Source organism: Ptychodera flava, chromosome 19 (genome assembly GCF_041260155.1).
Source record: "Ptychodera flava strain L36383 chromosome 19, AS_Pfla_20210202, whole genome shotgun sequence".
Classification (NCBI taxonomy): Eukaryota; Metazoa; Hemichordata; class Enteropneusta; family Ptychoderidae; genus Ptychodera; species Ptychodera flava.
The window spans coordinates 8043182-8068710 of record NC_091946.1 but is presented as its reverse complement, the minus strand read 5'-3'; the positions used below and the strand labels follow the sequence as shown (position 1 = coordinate 8068710).

Genomic DNA, 25529 nt, shown 5'->3' with positions numbered 1-25529 from the left:
TATTTTTTTCCTTCTCCAAATGTTGACCTTTGCACTTTCTCGTATAACCCTTGACCTTTGACCCTAGCTGCATTCCCAAAACACAACACTGACCTTTCTTCCCATTCTTCTGCCTAATGGCAAGACTTGGCATTCTAAAAATAGTCATTAAAGAGTGACTGAGCATCTAAAAATAGTCAGCTCTCTATATTCTCCATCGCCACAATACATGGATGACGGCATTTTACTACCAGGAATATTTCACGTTTGACATTTCAAGGAGTACCATAAAGGGCCATTTGGTGAGTTCACCTTGAAATGTTGAATGCAAGTAGTAATTTCGGTTGTAGCTTGGAGGCAGGTAGTTGCTGTAAAGCGTGTACGCCTTGCCCTCATGCAGAAACACTAAGAACACATGCAGACAATATGAATCCTTGATATGCTACATCGGTAATACACCCTTTGATGTCATGAGAAGAATATTTCAAAAGAAAAGATTTCATACAAAACATGTGACTATGCAAAGAGCAAAGCAGCATGACACTGAATGAAGTCTTTTTCTCTTTAAATTTCGTGCCTTTTTGTGAAAAGTGGGAAATTTCCTTCTACCATTGATCATGCTGTGACATGACTAAGTACTGGTTCAATTAGCATTTCACTGTTGAAATTTTGATATCTGTGGCAAAAATAATGAGAGACACGACTCTAAAATTATGACACAATAGCTTCTTTTCCTCATATGTGGTTATTAATTGAAATACCATGTAATTTGGCCTTGTTCCTTGTAAAGTGGCTCTCCTGAAAATTGGTGAAAATGAAAGAAAAACAAGAAGGGAGAGAAAACAAGTCATCGTTGATGACACAGTCCCCACTTGTTAATGGGTACTTTGATTACAGGTCCTCAGAGAGGATAGAGTCCTCTTCATTAGGTCTGTGATAAAAATACTGTGATAAAAATACTTTTGAATAAATTCGCTTGATACATGTCTGAGTTCAGGACATGAAAAAATCATAACAAAATGGCCGTACAGCAGCTATATTGAATTGTATCACAAAACAAATTAACGTGCAAATGTATGACCAATCGTATCACAAAACAAATTAACATGCATATGTATGACATTGGTCAATCTCCTTTAACCAACTTTGAATAAAATCGCTTGATACATGTCTGAGTTATGGTTCTGGACATGAAAAAACGCAATAAAATGGCCACACGGCGGCCATATTGGATCGTATTACAAAACAAATCAATGTGCATGTGTATGACATAGGTCAATGTCCTTGTACCAAGTTTGAATAAAATCAGTTGAGATATGCCTGAGTTATGGCTCTGTACATAAAAAAATCGTAACAAAATGGCCGCACAGCGGCCATATTGGATCGTATCACAAAACAAATTAATGTGCATAGCTATGACATTGGTCAATGTCCTTGTACCAACTTTGAATAACATCTGTTGAAACATGCCTGAGTAATGGCTCTGTACATGAAAAAATCATAATAAAATGGCCGCCTGGCGGCCATATTGGATCGTATCGCAAAACAAATTGACGTGCATATGTATGACATAGGTCAATGTCCTTGTACCAACTTTGAATAAAATCGATTGAGATACGCCTGAGTTATGGCTCTGTACATGAAAAAATCGTAACAAAATGGCCGCACGGCGGCCATATTGGATTGTATCACCCAAAAAATTGAAGTGCATATCTATGACATTGGTCAATGTCCTTGTATCAACTTTGAATAAAATCAGTTGAAACATGCCTGAGTTGTTGCTCTGTACATGAAAAAATCGTAATAAAATGGCCGCCTGGCAGCCATATTGGATCGTATCACGAAACAAATCGACGTGCATCTGTATGACATATGAAGTAATCCTTGTACCAAGTTTGAATGAAATCGCTCCAGGCATCTCTGAGATATCTGCGTGAACGGACGGACGCACAGACGGACGCACACACGGACGCACGCACGCACGCACGGACATGACCAAACCTATAAGTCCCCCCGGACGGTGTCCGTGGGGACTAAAATGGAGTCTTGGTTCATAATCTAATTTTGGCTGAATCCATGAACCAACCTTGTTTCCATTGATCGAATATGCCCCGTCTAGGATTTAGTTTCCAGCTTTGATCAATATCAAATGAAAGTTCCATTTCTTGATCAATTTCTGCTTCTCCAAAAGCTTCATGTTACAGGGGCCTGGAATCTAGAGATGCCGACTGGATTTGCCTAAATACTCATAGAATATTGACTCTAATCCCATCAAATTCTCTGGCTTGTCATAAGAACACAGAGTGTACAGCGAGGACAAGTCTGAGACGCTATTATTGATTATTTTTATTTTTTTCCGCTTGTTTTCCACCGGTGAGTGATAACCTAAGACATGACTTCTGTGTTGCAAGTCTGAGTATCAATTACTTATCCAAGTAACTGAAATAAGTATCAAACATGCACCGCACCCCTGTTAAAATGTCAGAAAAAAAATTTCCAAAACATTATAGCTACACCCCAACGACAAAATATCTTTTGTACCAAATAATCAAAATCAGTATTAAGTACAAAAAACTTGAATTTTTAACGGGGACATTGTTGGGCAGCACTATTGGCACATGATCCTCCAGTCTTGAATTATGTCTACAGGGTTCAGTTATTCTTTTCCTCTGCCCTGATTAACAACCACAGAAAAATAGCCAGTGGGCAGAAATATCATATTATTGATATGCATTCTGTTCATATCGGATGATTAAATTTTCACAAACAAATTTCTACACCATTTTCTGATTGACATTTAAATCGCAATTGATGACAACAAGAGTGTAAATATGTACATATTTTACAAGATGCCATGAGATTTTTCCGATCAAGGCAATATTGTTCATGGGCGTATGTAAAGAAGTACAAAAGCATTTATTGATTTTCTGACTGTTGAGAAACAGAATATGACCAGTGATGCAGATTTAAACTTAAGAGTTTGGCAAATTGCCATGAACTTTTGCAAAATTCCTTGTGATATCAGACACATGGCTGCAAAGATGATCTAAACCCTTTTTATATTAAGCTTTCAGGGATCAATATTGCAAACTTTTAAACTATTATTTCGTTCTTTTCCTGAATAAAGTAAGTGTCCTTGTCAATTTCCTCAGCAAAAACAACATCTAACATTATCACCTTCAATATTCTGTAATATGAAATCAGTCAGTACACTAGACCATTGCTATCCACTCGGTAGATTCTGACATGAACTGATAGATCAACCATGCCTGACAGAAAAATACACTGTTTGACAATTACTGGCAGCGGTGTTTTCTCATGATGGGTATTTTAGAATGCAATGATAACTTTGGATAACAAATGACTCCAGCTAGCTTTAGGCTCTATCAACTTACCTGTGGGTTACACTCTCACTTTCTCTCTCTCTCTCTCTCTCTCTCTCTCTCTCTCTCTCTCTCTCTCTCTCCAATCACATTTTTACTCCTTCCTTCAATTCCAAGGCATGCTAGCTTGTCAAAATGTGCAAGAGTCATGGTCGTTCCTTGACCTGCTCTAAATCTCTCCTCAGATATGTCAGATTTTCACTTCCCAATTACACAAAACAGCCTCTAGCACCACTCTCTTCGTTTCAGATTCTCCCGTTCCATTTTCATCATTAAATTCCCTTTATCAGTCTACATCATATATTCCCTACCTCTGAAAATCCTCCAACAAAATTTCAGATGCTAACTTATATTTACATACCTATTTCCAGTTTCATGCCTGCATTACCTAAGCCCTCAGTCACCTAAGCCAACGGATTTAATATTTCATTTAAGCAGTGCAGATTCATAATTATATTTAGTAACTTTGCCTGACTACATTGAGTTCTGCCAATCCGAGATTACTAGTTGATTACATGGTATATAAAATTATGCCCTGTATTATTGGTAATCACGACGATTTATTTCAGTTGAATAATTTGACAATGAAACAAGAGACCGACTTAATGAGAAAGGAAAGTGGTAAAAATAAATGCCACACATTCCACTACACGGAACTACCAATTTCAGTATTCCAGCTTGCAAAAAAACACTTGCATAGGGTCACTTGCAAAAAATGGAAATAAAAAAAAACATTAAAAATATCAAATAATTCTAAAGTACCACTGTACTGAGATGGTGAACAGAACAGGAGCACAACTGATGCAAATTGCATTAAATTTTAGGATGCACGCCAGCTCTGTCTGCATCTCAGAAATTCTACAATTGAGAGTCTCACTTACACAAAGTCCACTGGAAAGATGGTAGGCTGACTGGCTCACTCACCGACTCTCCTGTCCTGTCTTCACGACACAGCAGTCAAGTGGGAGTCAAAACACTAGCATCAGGACGCCCGTCAGTGTTCAGATCAAGATGGCTTCCATCTTGATTACACATGCTACCGTAGCAATGAGGGCAATGAATAATTCATGTCTGATCAAACTCTGTTTTACATAATATCAACCCCCTTGAGAATGTGGCGTACAGTTGAGGAACTCACTCCCAGCTGCATCCTCTTTCCAAGAAAAATTTGCAAAACCAACACATGTCTATGGCACTGATATTTTTAAACACACTGCATTAAGGAGGGACTTTTTTAACTATCTCTGTTGGAAATTAAAAAATTCGCACAAAAAAAGGAAAAAAAGGAGAACTTTTAAATTACATAATGACAATTCCGAAAGAAAGCCTAAAGCTGAAGTAAATTGGAAACAGCCATTACAGAAAGTGGAGGAGGCAACCACATTATCACCGTTGGTAAGAAGGTTCTATAAAATTTCAAACAGAAAAGGCATGCACTTAGAAAATGGCTTACCCTCTTTTATATATGTGACCTAACCCTAGAGAAAGGTAAATTTCAAAATACCGTACTTGCCTGCTGGGAAGACTACAAATATACCTCAAATCTGAATGGAAAACATTGCACAGTGTCAACAGATGCCTGGTGATGAAATTTTCATAGAGAGATCTGACATTACTGTCTCGGCCACGCACTATCTCTCAAAGTGGAGTGGAAAGAGAAAGAGAGTGAGATAACGACGCCGTCTAGATCTATTTTGTGTGAGTTATAAATACTGCTTTGCAGTGTGTTAAGTGAGGCCTGGCATAGGTTCTACACATATCTATTCTAACAACCAATTAAATTATTCTTAATCGACCTCAATGTAATTTTTTTCAGAACAAAAAAAATTAACTGTTCAAAATGAGTGTATTGTGGCAAACTGTGTTCAATTAATCATCAAAAACTGAGAACAAAAGAGCTGAAAAAATGAAAAATAAATAAAACATAAATTATCGCTTTCATTTGCATCTTTGTTTCTCAGTTTGATTCTGTTTTTCTTTGTTAAGTTTCCAGGATCAAATTTCAAGTGTCCAAATATAAGCTGAGTGGGAATATTATTCTGACTCAATGTAATGGAATCTGTTCAGTAGTTGTTAATCGAGTAGCTGTTTCTTTACACTTTGAAATTAGCTTTTAAACCTAAAATGCTGCTCACAGAGTGAACACAGCCAGTTAGTGAAAAAATATTTCCTGCATGCCTTTCTTAATCAAATTCACTGTCAGAAACAACAGTGCAAAAATTATGTTATAAAAATTCTGTGACAAGAGTATATATATCATTGTTTGACACAGATTCATAGGTACTGTGTTAAAAGACTGGAAATACTCGGAGCAGCGATACAGCCAACTCTCACACAACAGATATGAGCTGATGAATAGAAATATCCCTATGGAATTTTTTTCCTGTTCTGATCATTAATAGACAAATAGTAATAAATTCATACGTTGGCTTATTTCAAAAAGATCGGTCCAACACAAACAAAAAGAAACTGGTGAAAAAGTAAACCATGTCTGCTAAACACAATAAATACCAGGAACAAATTGCATTAATAACAACAAAACAATCAACATTGAGATACTCACAAACTGGTTGTCTTGAATGGTGTGGAATACGTGCTGATACTGATGTTTGTCATGCACCCACCCTTTTATATGGACATTCTAAAAAATCTACTTATCAAATGATGGTTCAAAACAAACTTGTTTACATTAATATTAAGTATAATTCATGTAATATTACCCATTATAAAAACCTGTGAAAACATGTTGAGGCACTACCAGTTCAGGACTCTAATTTGCATTTTCTATACCAGTTATTTTTCCCCTGAGCATTCCATTCATGTTTAGGTTTGTAACCAGCATTCTTTAAATAAGACATGAATGGTATAACTAATTAATGATACGAGATGCACTAATTAACAGCACTGATATGCGACCTACGACCTTTCCCTGCCCCGTCCGATTTAAGTAACCAATTAAAACTGCCAACCAGCCTGCACATGTGACATCTATGTGTTACGATACTCTGTTGCAGGAAACCAACTCACATGCAACCACTTGCTTGAATCTGCCTTCACTGGTAACATCAACTGCCCTCATCTCTGCTTGTTACATACTGAGAGAACCAACTGTTTCTAAAAATTACATTTTTCACCACTAGAGGGCACTGTTCTGTTACATTTAGGGGGTACACAGTTCCTGTCTACGTGCTCCCAACAATAAAACATCTCTGAATTTAAGTAGAACCTACTTTAGGGTGGGAAGCAGAATTAGCAGACATAAGCAAACGGAATCACTGAAAATAAACAGTCACATAGAAGTGAGCAATTTGTGATATCTGAGAGGAAAGCAAACGAGCCACTTTGGATCTACATGGATGTTGAAGAAGTTCTAGGGGTAAGTATGGTACATTTTCTGATCAAAGAAAATGAAAAGCAGTGTTCTTGTCAACTATACTTTCCCTGGCTCGTGACCTTCAATGGCATTTAATGACTATGCAAATACCTATGGTCATGACAGTTTAATCAAGCGTCCTGTCTCATGATGACAGCTTAGCAGTATCTGCACAGACAGTGGAAAGACAACAAACTCTGCAATTCTATGTTGAGGAATCCAGCCTAGAAGTGTTTCCTCACATTATACAGTAGTATTACTGTTCACGCTTGTAGCTTTGTTAATGGCTAAAGATACCATTACATGCAAGACATTGTCTGCTATTGACAGGTGTGAGCAATTTTTTGCCTGTAATGTGTCTGAGTTAATTTGCTGCTGCTCGTGGTTTGAGCCCCACCTTGTGACTTTTGTAGTTTTCATGGTTACAATGGAGATAGCAACTACCATTTCTGTTAGTCTTGAACGTGCAAATTTAGAAACACAGATTCTGAAACATTTCAGTCACACATTATTTACTTTTGCATATAAATGATAGAACTGTGACATTATAAGGAATCAAATCTATTCTTGATTCTGTTGCCCTGCCTAATCAGGACAGATCTCTTGCTCTGCCAAAACCAAGGTGATCAAGATATCCAGTGAGTTCATATTACATTTGGAAGTGAGCCAGAAGAGGTGAGGCACATAATAACTTGTCTGTTTCTCTTACCGTGGAAAATCTTCACCGTCCACGTATGTCTTTGGTGTACTCGTTGAATAGGAGTCGACCCTCGTCTTGTCCACACGGGAATACATCACTTCTGGTGGGAGGTTGTTTGTCGGAGGAGGAAGAGGAGGGGCCGAATGGTCACTTCTCACTGAGGGTGGTGTGTGTTGATAAACTGCAGGGGAAATGAAATTTATGCAAAACTTCATTTAATTATTCATTGCTCCCTTGTTATTCATTACTCCCTTGTTAAATTTGTAATTTCAATCACGTTTTTATGACACCATATGTGGCTTTGCTCATTTCACTTCCGTCTCATACGCAACAAACTGGATTCACCTCGCAAAGCATTGTATTCTGTACTAATTTGTGGATTTTTTTAGAATTATTGACCAATTATTTTTATTTAAATAAACAAGATCAAACGATTCAACTATAAAATTTTATAAACTTTAAACTTCTATTGTTCATTCCCTATAAATTATTATTTTCACTTTCAATATTATACAAACTGTTGATATGTCACTTTCATAAGTGGTGTTCCATTTCCTATAATAATTACAGTATCTTTTTCATTCAATGATAGTTTTCTGTCTCACATCCACACTGGGGAACATGTACTGATCTTTTGGCCCAGCTAGCTTTACTCACTGTGTATCACTGAGAGATTTCACTTCACTCTGTAATGGACCATTCATTTGTCTGAGTAATAGACTGCTCTCCTCTAAATGATGGCTCTCCAGCCAAGCGAGAGAAGAACACCCCGTGATCGTAATTCATCAATGTTTCAGTTGGCTGCAATTTTACTTTTATTGCACACAGCTCGTATATAAGCACTTGCATTTGACAAAACCGCAGGGCAAGGTCCTAATATCTCACCATTACTTTTTTTTTCCCAATTTACTTTATCAAATGATTTCACCTTGTTGTCTCTTGACAGCATGGGCAAACCATTGGGTAATCGACCTTTGAGGGGTTAAAGGTAAAAGGTCACAACAAATTTTCATTTATCCATATATGGTACAAGCAGCATGTCAACTCTGTTCACTTCTATGGGATTTGGCAGTTTTTTGGTGGTGAACTGTATTTTTGTGTGCCCCCTCCCCAGTGCAAGACAACTGTAACAGAAAAACAGGGGACTTGAAACATTTAAGGTAACAATATTTGATGGTTGAATACTTATTTTACACAGAAATATTTACAGAATTGCTTCTAAAACACCATTAAGTAAATATGACTTTTTGCACTTACCATTCTGAGAGCTTGTTTGACTAATATTTGATATATCGGGTGGGTGCGGAGGACTATCGTGTTCATAGACTGACGTGGGTGGGTTGTGAGGCTTGGCAACTGTCAGCACAACTTTCTCTGGTGTTGCTTTGAGTGCTGCCACTGCATCTTCATGTGTAACATTTTCGAGGTTGGCGTTTCCGACCTATGGATTGAACATGAGAAATATCAAATGTCAAAAGACAGCATAATGCATGAATTAGGTTTTCAACGTCTTACTTCTCATATTACATGGTTGTTTTCCCACTGCTTTTCGTGATAATAAGATTATCCAGAAAGTTTTTGATGTGTGTGTGATACTTACAGTTATGAAAAGGCATAGCAATGTGATAAGGAGCTGCTCAACAAACAGCATTGATACACTGAAGCTAATTGTTGAGGATCTGAGGACAATTTGGGGTAATTTTGCAGAAAAGTTAAACAGGACAAATACATATACAGGAGTTCAAGATGTATTACCTGTTTTTCCAAACTGTCAAGGAAAAGTAAAAAGTTTCAATACTTTCCAGCAATGTGTAAACCCTGACAATTGTACATTTGAACAGATTGTCAAAAAATTGTAAAATCACTCTGAAATTGCACTCTGTTTTCTAGACCACTTAACTCTTCCTTGTGTGACATTTTCCCAACTGATAACTGAGGAAAAATTTAAGAATCTCTTCAGTACAGGAGAAAAGCAAAGTAAGTCAATCAGATCTTCAAATAATGACATACAACATGATTTGAGAGAATGAACTGAATAGCATCTAGAACATGCACTAAGGATCTGTTTTACTGAGGATCTGTTTTGTTTCAGCACAGCTCTTAGATGTTTGTGTTCTGTGAATGAATACCGGTAATAGTTGACTTTTAAGTCACAGAGACCTTTAAACCCTTATCTTGCCCAGTTCATATTTCACTATAAAGTAAAGTTGTTTAAAACTAGTTAAGCACAACAGGTCCTGTATGGTGCATTTCAACAAAAATTTGAAGGCTCTGAAACCACAGATACTGTAAACATGATTTTCATGAAAATATATATATGGTTTTGGCTCAATATTGCTTGTTACTGCCTTTGCAGATAGAGAAGTGATAGTGATAGTGTCTGGCAGGAAAAGGGTTAAACAACATACTGGGACACTGTTGCACAATCTTGTGTGTCGTCTATGGTTTGGAACTTGCCTCTTTGTAAACTATGTATAGTTTGACTCATTGTTTTAGATAGTATGGTTTATCTCCACATGGTTGAATAGTGGGTGTGGTGAGTGAAGGGGTGGAGAATGACAGTGCCCACAGAAATGACTCCTCATAACTTACTCTGATAAGTCTATCTCCAATCTCTAATGTTCCTTCTTGCTGAGCGGCTCCACCTTCGATGATTTTGGTCACAAATATTCCGTTGTCGCCCGGAATGTGCTGGTTTCCCACGCCTCCTGCGATGCTGAATCCCAGGCCTTTGCTTCCCTTCAGTAGCTCCACTGTCATAACGTTCTCCGGAACTGCTTTCCTGCGCCTGAGGATCTAATTAAGCAAAGGATAAGATGTAAGTGATGATAACACATCATGCCTTACCAGAGATGGGTCATTGATGATCAGTGTCTTCCAGGCACAATGATAATGATGATGTTGTTGATGACCCTGCAAGTGACCTTTCAATACTTGACACTCACAAAAGTCTGACAGTTTTTGCGATGAAGCTAATTTTGCAATCAACTTGATTTTATTTTGCAGTCATCTCTAACAATCATGGAACAATTGTGCCAAACAGCTGATCCTTCCATGACAAATAAATGTACTCAAACAGTGAACGATGTCCTTTATTATTATTATTTAGACCATTCACTGATGGTGTCCCAATGGAAAAGGTATGCTGATCAGAGAGAGGGGTTTCTATCAGATATTTGTAGAAAGCCTGAAGACATGTATCTTCATTGACCTGATAATGCTATCTGCACAGGACTGTACTGATACAAATTTCATTAAAACTTTGTTCAAATGTACCCAAGGCATCTCTCTATAAATTGTGAATCCTTTCATTATGCATTAGCCGCATTAATGCATTTCTAAAATGCAATAAAAATATCATGCAGATTATTTCATACCATTTCTTCTGTATGCATGCTCTTGTTTTTTCCTTTTTTGTTTGTTTATGCGCGTGTCAATCTTTTTCCTCAAACACCTGTACATTGTGTCTATATTCTGTCTCACTTCTTTTTCTGAAGTCAATTCCAACCCACACTGGGGTGAATACTGGATGCTGTAGTCAAACTCACAGCACGATGGTGTACACATATTCTTCACTGCTTTTTCTAAGCAGTTGCTCAACAGGTTGCACAGACAGTGTTGGAAGGGAAAAGGGGAGGGGGAGGGGGATTTGCGAAAACAGAGAAGACCTTAGACCATATTTTTTCCCTCTATTCTATGTCCCGTGACACTGCATGCTGAGAACGGATCAAGATACAGGCTGGTGTATTTTTAGCAATGTCACAATGCTATCATGAATCCCTATCAAAAGTTGTATCTATTAGGATCTCCCACTGACAAGCAAAGCTACTGATGCTAGCATTAGCCACAGGGGCAATGAGCATAAAATCAGGATATTGCGCCAATTGCTCTGTGTCTCCCTTTTTGTTTTTCTCTCAATTTTATTCAGCTTTGCTGTAAAACTAATGAGCATCGCAGATTCACTTTTGATGCCAGTCATGTTAAATTATTGCATCAAAAATTGGTTTCTAGACATTCAAGCAATTTTGTTGGGAAAGGTAAATAGGAGAATATTTTACCAGATGATTGAAGACAGGGAACAGCTGACAGAAAGGCCAATTTTGCCTTTAAGCACAACCATAATTGGCAATTTCAATTTTTAGACTGACAAAAACATATCTTTTTTAAAGCCATTGATCGTTGCTAAAAATGCTGATTAATTGATGAAAATAAATAAAACAAAGACAAAATTTATATTTATTCTGAAGCTCAGTGTTCATCTATGGGCCACAGCTATTACTTTTAATTCTTTTTTCACCTTCAATACGATGCTGTATAAAAACTTCAGACCAGCAGGTATCAATATGGTTTGTCTGGATTTCATGTCATAGATGAAACTATATTACAATTTGTTTGCACAAAAATGGTGATTACGTCAACACGCTGACTACTGGGAACTGAAACATGCTGATATGGGAGGGGGGGGGGGTTACAGGAAATGTGACACATTGAACAACATTACTCCTGATGCATCAGGAATTATAGTTTCATTATTTCGATTATGAGATGTTTGTAGAATTAACTTTAAATTACTCTGAATTCAAAATTCTACAAAACTACATCTCTTAATAGTTAAAATTCTGGGTCTGTTTCTGTATTTCTACATTCTTCTGGGATAGTTATAGCAGTGCCTATGGAATGACTTATGGTATGAATTTATTCAGTAAATTGTATCAACCTACTGATGGCAACATAGGTAGTTTAATTGTCACATACATATTCAATACATGTTTGTGGTCCCTGGCTACAAACTTGACATTTGTACATGCTGACCATGCCGGACATTTAACAACCTCCGAGGTCAAGTGGGAATTGGAACAGGAATACTTTATCAGCTAGAGGAGTTAATTTGTCCACTCCTCCTGGGATTTGCCAAAATGTTAATGGCAGATGTCATGGCATCTGTTTAAGTGACAGCTTCTCTGGGATTGCAATTGACAAACTACTTGTGGGACATGGTGAAATTTCTAGTTTGCCAGACTTTCATGATTCATGACCTTCAAACTATGGTACAAACAGAACAAGGTGTTCTTTATAACCTGTAATCCTGCACCAATAAATACATTCTCATCACTCATAAATACATGAAGAACTGAGATACAGAAGAAAAATATGGAGTTAAAACCATCTGTGACTGTGGGATTAAGTTAATCATACTTGAACAACATATAAATGGTCATGTTTTTATGACATTTTTCAGAGAAAAAGACAAAAATGTGTCTATGGAAACAGATGGAGAAACACACCAAATTTTGAAAATTTCTGAAAATTAAGAGTGACATTTCTATGCTTACAACTTTGACAATGTCTTGGTTGCATGACTAATAAATCATACTTATCAAATCATTGTTTTTTTGTGTCTGAAATAAGGCCTATTCCTTGCTCTACATGACTGACAAAAGATGAGTCCAAATTTGGACACAGTCACAGGAGGGCAAGCATCAAAACTGATGCTCATTATCAACACATCTTTCCAGTTTCCCCTCTGACCTTATGCACATTCCCCCTGCCAGAGTGTTTCAGATAAAATGGTTCTATCTCGTCATCATTGATAAGGGAGATGGTTGTCAGCAGGTGGTGTGAAAGTAGCGGTGCTGTGATTGGCTATCTAATGTCAGTCTGTGATTGTTTGAAACATTTAAATTTAGGGTAGCGCAGCTACACCCACTGACCACCCGCTGCTGTTATATGAAAGACGCACTTTCATGTCGAAAGCAAAGTTCCTGTCGGGAGTCGCACCCAAAAATGCACAAGAGCTCATTTTTGATACAAAGATGGTAGCATGTATGAATACAGATCCTTGTTTATTGAATAAATTATGGCCTTTTGTGAGGGAAATCCATCTCCAAACACGTTGATACCTGCGAATAGCGGCCATTTCATTTCCCAACTTCCTACTTTTCTAATGCACACCACACAGATGCCATCATGTATCGATTCACAAGGGAGTGTGCCCTGACTTACCATTCTTACAACATCTCCAGCTTTCTTCAGTGCATCAACTGCCGTAGAATGTGGAACGTTAACTGTGTCAGTGTCGTTAACCTTCACAATAATGTCATTCAATCTGTAGAGAGAAAACAAAATAATTTAATTTATCATTCTATAATCATCTCGAGCACAGAGTCTCAAACTCAAATAATCCTATCTTTGTCCTACATCTCCAAAAATCTTACACAAATTTTCAGAAAACTTGACCAGAGACCTACATTTATGGAGATAGTTTGTTGGGGGTAATCAGGTATGTGATGCTATTAGTGTGATTATGACCTTTATGACTACATAGATACCAGTACACACTAGATTGTTTTACAACTACATGCTAACAACACATTGGGTGATTATATGAATAGCACTATATGTTAACAACAAACTGAGTGACTGTGTGAATCAAATCAGAGCTTACAAGAGGTTTTCTGACATCTTATACATGGACTCCACTGATTTTTTATTTTTAGTTTATGAACAATAATGGCAGGTTTTACTGAAAATAAGACATTGAGCTAAAATTAAAATTTACTGAGCAAATTGTTCTGACTGAATTCAATGTTTTATCAAACTTCATTTTTACCAACTTTTGCAACTTCTTGAATTTGATACGACTATACACGCTAGCTGGTGTCTTTGATTTAGAGGAGAACACTTCTGCTGAGGGAAACTGACATAGACAGAGGAGTAAAACTTACTTTAGATGGCCATCGACAGCTGCAGCTCCCCCAGGAATGAGTTTGGTGATGAAAATACTTGGATCCTCTCCAATGTGGGGATTGTCTGTGCCACCTGCAATGCTGAATCCAAGACCTGCTCCTCCCTACAGACAAGGTATAAATAGTTCAGTCCAAGGTAGGAAAATTCAGGTTGCCTCTTATGAGCTAAAACCATACTGCATCATAAACCTTTGAAGAGTTCCATGCCTTTGAATACAGAAACTTAACAGGTTGTACATTTGTTAAACCTCAATGTCTTAGAAGACATTATGGGAATTTTCATCCTTGTTGATCATCTCCGGTGCTGTAATACCCTTATCAAAGGTTGAACTTTGATGAAAGAATCAATGAGGTCACTGCAGACTGATGGGCAGTATCACCAGACCTGGTATTTGATCCATGTTGGAATTGACATCAACACTCGGAAACACTCTCTTGTGTATTCTATGTGTTGATTTCAAATGTCAATGGTAATCAAGTTAGCTAACACAGAGTATAATCTGCCTGTAATGCCGACACTGCCAAGCTAATTCAGTTTCCAAAATACGATATCAACAAAGCCAAATTCTGTACTATCACAAATTAATCTAGTATTTCTTTTAAACAGATTTTCTGGTCAGTTGGGTTGTTGCCTGCAATAATGTAAAGGGAACGGACAGATGCCTTTGTTTGTCTTTACTGGAAGACCTCTGTATTGACACAAAGAACGGAAACAGACTAGCTCTTTTTTTTGCATCATTTTCCATAATGCCATGGCAATGAGTAGCAATCATTTGAACAATTTTGCCCATATTAAGAAAACTTCCGCACACCCCTCTACATATTGACCCATTTCACCTATAGTTTAAAGTATATGAACCCATAACTAATCTTGATGGTAACAGTAAACAGCCTACTCAGCTTACTGTCTGGAAATATTTACTTCTCCTTGGATTCATTCAAGTTTGTATTATTGATGTCAAATTTAACATCAGTAGAATAAAAGACGCTGCTGGAATTAAACATAGTGTGCTGAACCAAAACCTTTCAAAACTTAAAATGTTACATCACATAGTATCTGTCTGAGATCTAGATGCTTGAAAACTCATCACGATTAACTGCTATCAAATTGAAATTTTCACTGTGGAACTGCCCCATCATCAAGAGTTCTGAAGAATTAACTATCAGATATCCTGAGATACAATAAGAGTGGGAGGAAATAACGTGGGAGTGGTGAGAACACTTACTCTCTGGAGTGTTATTTCTTCATATTCCCAGTCCTCTTCAAGACCATTTACCTGTAGGCATAAAACAGGTAAGAAAACAATTATCGTCTCATGATTTATTGAAGCAGCGTGCTGAATATGAATGAAAACAGATGTTGTATCCCTTGTGTGGCATGCTTTTGTTTGGTACATGGTGAACTCTTGATCGACAAGTCAAATTCATCCAGAAGCAATATTCATTATGTAGTTTAGTGAGGGCAGTCTCACTCGCATTTTATAATGATGCATGAAATATGACAATAGATGTAGTGTGGGGATGGGAAGATATACTAAGAAATGGGTTAATGCTCTAGGGTATAGCCTAAAATATTGGATAGCTGATCCTAGGGAATTCCTGATGTTGAGTTATATAGTTTTATGGCGACAGATATTTCACCATGGACAGGATTTGTGACAGAATTACTACACATTGTTTGGTTACCTGGCCCCAAAATAATCATTAATGATGGGAACCGTACCTCTAGATGATACTGAAAAATATGCATTGTGTTACAGGACAACATGTTGGTCATTTTTCACCTTTAACTTTTCTCATGCCCTCAGAACATACAGAGGCATGGAGCATGGAATGATACTATGATAAATACACAGATCACTTTCTGGAGCTCAACATATTTCCATCATCTGACAGAAATGTGTTCACATAACTTCTCATCATAACAGACAACTTGATCAAGTCAGTCAAGAAGATAGCCTGCATATCAAGTGTTGTAAGCAGGGTGCTTTCACATCTTTTTATTGACAGCTATTGAAGTCTTCATACAGGCTTTTTCGCAATAACAAATTATAACACGGCAGATATTCACTAAATTTAAGTGGGCATACAGTCATTAACAGGTTTTCAATTAAAACGATATATAAATTGTACTTTTAAATTGCTTATCTTGCCGACAACTTTGTTATGTATGCATGTTGTCACACATCATGCTACTGTAATTACTATGCTATGTGGATGAACTTGGTCTCATGTGACTACTCATAACAAGTCAGATGAGATAGCGTGTACATCAGTTATTTTCTGCAGTGGGAACGCCAGAGAAATTACAAAACAAACTGCTCTGGAACTGAAATACTGCAACAGGTTATTAAACTGTCATTCAAGCTTGTCTTCAAATGAAAGTTGGGTTGTGTTTGTTTGAAACCAGTGAGCAAGGCAGGCCGGGTCGTTGTCCGACACTCTTTGCTACCACAGCTGTTGCACAGACAGCAAGCTGGTGTTGTTGATGATTTTAAATGCAAGGGATGTATTTAGCGACTTTTTTCAGTGTACCTGGGAACTGATGACACTTTTTTCATTGTAACTAACTGCAATCCAAGTGAGACTTATAACCTATCATTGTAGTAGCAACAACAATTCACAGTTCTCTGTTTCCTGGATGAATTATCTTACATTCATTGCCAGCGGAAGACCGCAATTCACCAGTCAAAGTTACACATGGGACAAGTCACTATAAATTGTAGAATAAGATGGTGGCTACAATTTTTACCATTTAGTCATTTTTTCCAGTCTGCAAAAATACTTAATATTATGTTGGTGTACAGTGAAATATTACTTTGGTGTGTAGATGATGACAGAAATAAAATTTGAACAATGAACTAATCTCTTATTTGCATATTCACTGACAGCAAAAGGTAACATTTACACAATGGGGAATTAATCACATTAAGAAGAATTATTACATATATTAAGTGATGGGAGGAGGGGCTGTTTAATCAACCTGTTTTAATGTCTGACATTTGACGACATAAACAAATAGCATTCTGTGTTTTGAGGTTAGCTGACATCAACAGATGATGGATGAGTTGGGTATAAAAAAATGCTGACAGGGCTGAAATATCACCTTCAGATTATGGATAATTAGACAGCTTTTTATGGTTTTTGGTGACAGCAAGCTGCGTCTGGCCTTTTTTACTCTATTCCAATTACATCAGTGCAGTTATTTGGATTTAAAAATCGACAATCACTAGTACCTGAAGCTTTCTCAAATTTCACTCAATACTCTGATTATTATTCCTACTATTTCAAGCTTTGATAAGTCAGAAGCCTCTTGTTTAAGCCTTTCAAAATACATCACATCTCAGTTCATAAAGTACATTCAAATACATAAGGCATCAGGCCTAGAGTGAACAATGTCACAGGATCCAGTATGCCTGCATTTAACAAAGCTTATTTGAAACTTCTGTCAGTATGTTAGTAGAATTTGAGGTGAAATGTTATGATGTGAAAAGGTTATAAGACATTATTACTATTATTTCAAGATGATGATGATGATGATGATGATGATGATGATGATATTATTTTATCTATTACAAACAGTGATCATATTAAATATGAACGGCTATAAATCTGTAGAAATCAAACAAGAGACGTTATACATCAATTAAACAGTCGCCAAAATGTTATCAAAATATCTTTTTCTTTTTCTCAGTACTTTCTCAGGAATTTGGGTGTTATTTTTGACTGACGCTATGGACAGAATTGAAAAAAAAGGATTATTCCTTAAAAAGAAAAGTGGATATGTATATCTTCAAAATTTCAGACTTGTAGGTGTGGATACTGTGCTGTGTAGAGTTGTCAGGGGTCACTCAGATGACCCTAATATTGTCAACAGTTGATGTGTGCCCTCTGGAAATTCACCCATGAGTTTTACCAATTTGATATTTTTATCGTTTTAGCCTGCATCTTTCTCATACATATTCATTGTCATATACAGTTGCCAGACATAATTGCACATTCACACAGGACTGATTACTCAAACTAGGCATAGGGAACATAATTTTTCAAGCCATTTCATCAAATGCTCAAAATTCAAAATAATGATAATGGATTGAATGGAAAGATAATTTATGACAGATATTAATCACAAAAATATGAAAATAGTTCACAGTACTCATTTATTTTTACATTAAGAAAGATTTGTATGTCACTCGTTGCTCGACATAGTTCACTGTCTTTTCTCTGATCATCAAAATATGGACAATTTTTGGCATTTTTTTCCTTTTATGCACAAATTTATCTTTCTGCGTGTCTATTTTTATCTAAATGTGAAGGGACAATGCCATGACATATATGAATATTTTACACTCAAGAAACATACTTTATTTTGCAATAATATTATGCTTCAGGCCAACTTTTATTATATCTATCGCAAGTCAAACACAGTGATGGCAGACCCCTCAGGATTTGAAGATCATAAAATGCTCTAAAAATATTAATGATAATATGACAGGCTATGCATAGAAATGTTCAAGAAAAATTCAGATATGATTTTGCAGATAAACTCCAAATACGCATACAACTTAAATTTAATGTGGATGTAAGTTTTATTTGCATAAACACATGTGTGTAACATTTGCATTTAAGAATGGCATGGCAAATATCAAACATGACGACACATCACATCAAAACTTCTGAACACTGAGCTTTGTAAAAGTAGAATGGCCAGCTTTGAAATTACAACTGACAAATACTGAGATATTATACTGCCTTTACATTGAAATGCCCCTTTGCTGACAAGTGGTACGACCCTCTACATACAATCTATTCTACTTGAATTGACGCTCGTTTCTGTATATCCCATTCTGGTTTGCAGCAAAACACAGTGTCAGTGTTTCGAATGGTGTGATTCACAACATCTTTCATGGATAGTCATGGCGGGAGTGGACCAATTTCCGCCATGGCTACATCTCCCATAGCACTTTACTGAGATTTCTTTACATCAAAATCGCGCATTCCTTTAAAGAAAAGACGCTCGGCGGATAGATTAGAAATTTGAAAGAAGGGGTAACAATAGCCTACTCAGTAGATCCTGAAGGAAAAGTAGTGAATGTTGAGACTTTATTTCCGGTTGTCATTTAAACCCCAGTCCTTGATTTCGTTATGTCGCTCTCATTCTCAAGGTAGATGGGAATAGGTGCTGGATATGTAGATGTGTAAACCCAAGAAAAACACACAGGGAAGCAATCCAGAGAATTGAAGATCTAGTGAACTGAACATGAAGCCTGTATAACACTGACTTTATGCTCTGAAATTAGCTGTTTAAAGTTCGGTCATCCGGTCATCTAAATGATAATTTGAATGTTGTAAAATGCAATGACGCACAAAATGAAAAAACCCAAACTTATCTAAATTTAGAGTAGCTACATCTGAACTGCCATTAAACCTTAAACATCGATTTAAACATCGCTTGACTGAAATACAATTTTAAAAGATCATTTTTCCAGTTTTTGTCGAGGGAAGACATTACCCTTCTGCACATATCTTTTTACTGACTTATACATGATTCCTTTCGGGACAAAACTTTCCTTTACTATTTTTATATTACATTACTTTCATTGGTTGACATTTTGTGTATTCTAGACAATTCATACGTAGATGTTAATCTTCTCAAAGAAAGGAAACACGACTTATAATGAAATGCATTTCAGTAAATGTGCCTTTTATTGCTACAATAATGTTAATTGAATGGTCATGGCATAATAACAAATTTTTGAATTATTCCATGTCCCTCTATCTTTGTTGAAATTCTGATGCAAATAATCTGTGCTCTCTCCCCCCCTCCCCTTCCCAGATTATTGTGTCTGAGTTTATTGTGTCCAAGTGCTTATTGTGTCCAAGTGCTTAGAGTTCGAGGTATCTTCACATTTATTGGTCTGTGATTCAACCAGAGATTTTTATTGCAAGCAGCCTTGACTTGGCATGTTACACAGGAAGTATAATATCTTATTGCTTTGTATGGATTCAATGATCCCCCAGACTGGAATTGCTGTTTCTAATGACACGCATTCTGGAGGGATTTTTCATCAACTGGGGAAATGGAAATAGGAAGAAGAAGGGGGCTGAGTTTCAAGGTTGTGACTTACGAGGAGCTTATACCACAGCTGATCTTTGCAGATTTTTATCAAGATTTCACTCAAGATATGGACATACCAATGGTCAAAGGTTATCGGATCACTGCTCTTCACGCAGAAGACAGCACTGGGACTTAACATGGAGAACTGCTGTCTATGTCTCTCGGGATGAATTTTTTCAGAATAAAGGTGGGACAACAAGTGAAGTTTTTCCCTTGTCTTGGAAAATTGAAAACTTTGGTCAGTTAAATACCGATGTGAATGCCTTTTTTAATATTAATATGACACATCTACTCCATGTATCATGACATCCACTCAATGTATCATGTACCAAAGGAGAAAATTTATACCCTCTCTTTTTTGATATATGGGGATGTATATCTCATGTATTGGTGAACATGTATTATCTGACAATAGAAATACAACACAGGTAAATGAGACTGTAATTTTATGATGCAAAAACCACATCTTCACTTGTTTTCTTTTACAGAAATTGAATTGCAAATACCATTAACTTTGTGAAACACAATGAAAGAATAGGCCTTTTAACCCTTTGAATGCCACAGTCAATTTTTACAGCCTTTATTAAGTTTATAAAATAATGCTGAGAATTTTTTTCCGTTCCACACAATTTCTTTTTAAAATTTTCACAAAATTTTGATCAAAAACTGCAGATACTGAAAAGTTATGTCCATTTGGTCCAAAATTACAGAAACAATTACAGAAAAATTTACAAAAAATTTGTAAACTGCTGCACAAAAATTTTGGTGGGAAAAGTACAGCACTCAAGGAGTTTAGTAAATATTTGACAACAAAAATCTGGGGACATGCTTCTTCACATCATTTTGCTGCATCTCATTTCAGAGTATATCAATCTAAAACTACTGTACGTTTTATGTTCTAAACTTACTGTCCATTAAATGGTATTAGTCGATTACATCCTGTAGCAAATATCAAAATTGCTATTATTACAGATACCTTAATTTCAGTAAATGGGTTACGTGCCACCAGTTATGTTCAGAACAATATTTGAGAGCTGATTTTTATAATTTTTTTAGGCAATTTGCTTCAAATTTACAGTAACATAAACATCTTGTCTGTATAATCACATATTAATAGAAATATCCTAAAATATTCATTTTTATTACAAACTTGGTTTACTGAAATTTAGATCCCTTATGTGACATATTCAGTCTTATATGCAATATTACTTTTACCCATTTATAATATTTCAGCAAACTAATATAAATTGTAAATGCGTGTGTGTATATATATATATATATATATATATATATATATATATATATATATATATATATATATATATATATATATATATATATATATATTATTCATTTTGGGTGGATTTTTACATTTAATTGCTGCACTTTCAACCTATTTATTGCGGCTTTCATTATGTGTAAACTCGAAATGGCTGAACGATTTCGAGTTAAAAATTAAAAACCTTCAGGGGAGGCCAGCTGATGTCAAACAATCATTTTGAAAGGCTGTCATAATTACGCCGAGTCCTTGTGCATATAAATACTTATTAGGACAAATCTGAATTTTTACAATGCAATCAATAAATGTAAGCTGGTACAAACAATTTCTCTGAGATAGTTTTAAATGAAATTTATTGAACGTTTTTCTAATTTTATTAGAAAATTACTGAAAAATGTCCATATGAGACAACCATTAAATTTTCGATCTGTAAATGTGATTCAGCAACCTGTATATGCATAAAGAAGTGATGAAAACGAATATATTAACACTACTGTATTTTTGTCCCGTTTGAAGAATGTAGTTTTTTGTTCTAATCACAAGGTTGTGTCGAAACACCTTGTGTTCAGCATGTCAACACAGCCTGGAAGTATGTTGTTACGTGTCTTGTGTGATTGTTGATAAAAGTATTCAAGTCCTTGACTGGAATTCATTTGTCAATAATAACATTGAATATGATGAGCAATGTATAGTGATTGCAAGACTAATTAAGTATGTTGTATTTCAACATGCATCCTTGGGAGAAGAAAAAATACTTGTAGTATACCCCAGGTCAAAAAAACATTGAAACATGAAAAATATCACCCTAGTCCATTTGTAAAATGTCACTACAAAACGGCTGTGGTAAGGTAATATAATCCTTGGTTTTCCCCCAAAAGGGCACCGTGGTTACACATGTTTGTCTAACATCCTCCTGCACCTTTTATGTACTCAAAGCAGTAACTGTGGGGTGAGATGGCTGCAAGGCGGATGGAACTGGGCGCCATGGTTGTCAGAGCAACCGCACGGGGGGCCCAGCATGTCTGCCTGACAGTCGCTACACTCAACATCACCGATTTGATCAAGGAGACCACGTTGGTGCGATCACCAACATCCATCACAGAGACGCAATATCACGCCAGAGTGTCCTTCTCTGCACTCAGTTGTAGCTGTGTTTAACTTGCTTAACCTTTTCAGGGAGCAAATTATTAGAAATGGTATTCATGAGAAAGTCCAGTACACTGTGGATTAGGATATCATCCATAAAAGCAATAAATCATGCTTTGAGTCTGAATGTCATTGAATTTCAAAAGTATTAACTGTGATCACGGCATTTTGCTTGCCTTTGGTCGGTGAACTGATTTTTGAATGTTATTAAATCGGACTCCAGATCAGAATCTCAGAATCTCCTTACTTTACGGTAGAATGCACCTCGGGACAGTTATTCAGACTTTCAAACTTTTATAATACTGTTTTAGTCTACCACCTGTGGGCACATTTTGGAGTTCACACAGTAATTAAAGTTTTCACATGATTATTTTTGTGAAAATAAAAAAATTAATTTTTCTCAGTAGAGTTAACAACCAGTTGGTGGCCATTTTGAAATTCAAGTGTCCATAATATTGGGTAGTGAGTTTCTCTAGTACCACATTCTGTGTGATGACCCTTGATTTTATTCTTGATTCCAAAAGAGAATGATTTAAAAGTTTATTGAGGAAAGTCACAATGAAGTCTTTCAATTTTGCGGTGTGGACTACCTGAACTTTTATTTTTGTTCTGCAATCAAGGCATTATCAAGGAGAATATACAGCTTAAAAAATATCTTTATGAGTCATGTACATGCTGCTGTGTGCGTACAGAAACAGAACAGTCTTAGTACAGGTACTTAAAGTGATTCTGCGCCAACAAGTCTCCATCCCTTATTCTTACTTGGGTGGTTGAGAGCGGTGTTTACAATAACTGTATCTATGATTTGATCACCATCACACTTTTATTACCTAGATACAGTAAATGTTCAGTTTAAATAAAATGTACTGATGACTCAACCCATTACTACTGAACAGTTCTAAATGTTCAGTGAGGTGTGGAAATTGAATTTTTCTCTCTCCCTCTCTCTCTCTCTCTCTCTCTCTCTCTGTCTCTCTCTCTCTCTCTCTCTCTCTCTCTCTCTGCATTGTTACTTACATATGGTTGTGGCTCAGGTGAGTTTTCCACTGGGTCTATTGACGACTGGATGATGGGTGGTGGTGTGGGCTGATGGGGAGGAGGGAGGGGCTCTTCTGGTGATGGTGACTCTTTGACTTGGTCTGCATGTAGTCTGACCGGTGCTGGAGCAGCCTGTGGAAAAATCAGAGAAAAGAGCAAAAAAGATGAGAAGAATTCAAAACCAACTTTGAAAACATCACTACTACTTTTACTTTGGAATTGCACACATCTGCCTTACAGTAATATTCATTATGGCTTGAGCATGCATTAGCGTAAAAAAAATAATTCAATTTTAAGATCTTATTGAATTTTTAAACTCATTCACCAAAGACTAAATTCATGTCTGGCAGGTTTTGGTAAACTAATGTGAACTATACACAAACCCACTGGCAGTCAAACCATAAACTGGAAGATCTGTCTCTCTGCCTGAGGCAGATCTTTCCCTTAAGCAAAATGTAGGAGTGCTCCTGTATAACAGATATTCCAGTCTACAAAAATAACTACAACATCTGAATGAGATTTTCAAGGTTGTATTCTTTGAAGAATAACATCGATATCTTGCAGACAATTGTTAACTATTACATTGCCACTGTGCAGCTTGAAGACTTCACAAGCATGGGTGCTTTCAAGCAATAGAATTTTCTAAGCCCAGGGGGACTACAAACAACCAGTTTCTGATTCTCTGTTTCCAGTAATGGATTTTGGCAGTTTGAAATATACTTTCCTTTTGCCTTCCGTCTAGTTTGTAATATCTTTGGTCATAAATTATTCATAATTTTTGCCCATCCTTGCCTTTTTTTCCTTTTTTCCTGTTTTCGCTGGGCTGACTACAGCCATAAATTACATAAATTTGGATGAAATTTAATTTTATTTTGGTTGCTGAAAAATGTGCGATAAAAGTGTTTTTTAATTTAAAGCAAGAAAGTGAAAGTCTTTCATAGCTTTGATGTACACAATATAGACATGCTTCAGGGCTAAAAGTCTTTTGGATATGTGACTAAGTAGAAAATGTGCCTTTCCATTCAATACAGGTGATTGTACTTTAGCATGGCCCTAATTTTATGGGCAATTATTCCAGACAGTGAGTAATGGTAGTGTTTTTTTCTGAAGAGGAGAAAGCCAGCAAATGTTTCTGGGGGTTCCCTGGTCATTTTTTCTGGAGTTCACTTAAGGTATCAAAGCAGGTATAAACTGGTGGCAGAAGAAATATGTTATTCTTCAACAGCTTCCCTATATTCCTCTCTACCTTGGCAAAAATAAGACTGGAAACAAGAACTAAATTTGATGGAGAAAACACGAAAATTTAGAACAAGAAAACCCTTATCGTGTATAAACCTTGATACCTTCTCCTGTCTCACTTATATTTTTGAAAATTTTGGAAAAACGCATGCCTTCTTACGCAAAGTTAACATCTCCACTGGGCAGTGGGATGAAAGGGTACACTAAAGACCCAGTGATCTAATGATTAACGCGTCATTACCTATAACTTGTGACTGCATATTCTTATATTTTTGTTCAATCTAAAATACAGTTTCCTTTTCTACTCTCAAGATAATGCCCAGTGATAAACTTGTCGACACAGCCTGTACATGTCTGCGTACTGTTCAATGTTATTTTTTATAGCAGAATCCTAGTACTACAAATGAGAATTTGTTTGTCAACAACAACATTGGCTATTGAATGCAAAAGAGTGTGTCATTATCAGAGCAAATATTTAATGTAGTTCCCCATGTTTTTGAGAAGTAGAAGTTATATTTAAATGCAAAA

At 36.4% G+C, this 25529-nt stretch overlaps 1 protein-coding gene across 16 annotated transcripts in view; it reads right to left on the bottom strand.

Moving 5' to 3' along the window:
• Positions 1 to 25529, bottom strand: part of LOC139118496 (disks large homolog 1-like) — a 176638-nt gene that overhangs the window by 22993 nt on the left and 128116 nt on the right. For all 16 annotated transcript variants that reach the window (XM_070681791.1, XM_070681790.1, XM_070681792.1 and 13 more), the window contains 7 exons: positions 23742 to 23894; positions 15408 to 15458; positions 14161 to 14285; positions 13439 to 13541; positions 10028 to 10231; positions 8693 to 8876; positions 7445 to 7616 (listed from right to left, as the gene is read on the bottom strand). In XM_070681791.1, the coding sequence (XP_070537892.1) occupies positions 7445 to 7616; positions 8693 to 8876; positions 10028 to 10231; positions 13439 to 13541; positions 14161 to 14285; positions 15408 to 15458; positions 23742 to 23894 (992 nt within the window). The remainder of the gene's footprint in view (positions 1 to 7444; positions 7617 to 8692; positions 8877 to 10027; positions 10232 to 13438; positions 13542 to 14160; positions 14286 to 15407; positions 15459 to 23741; positions 23895 to 25529) is intronic.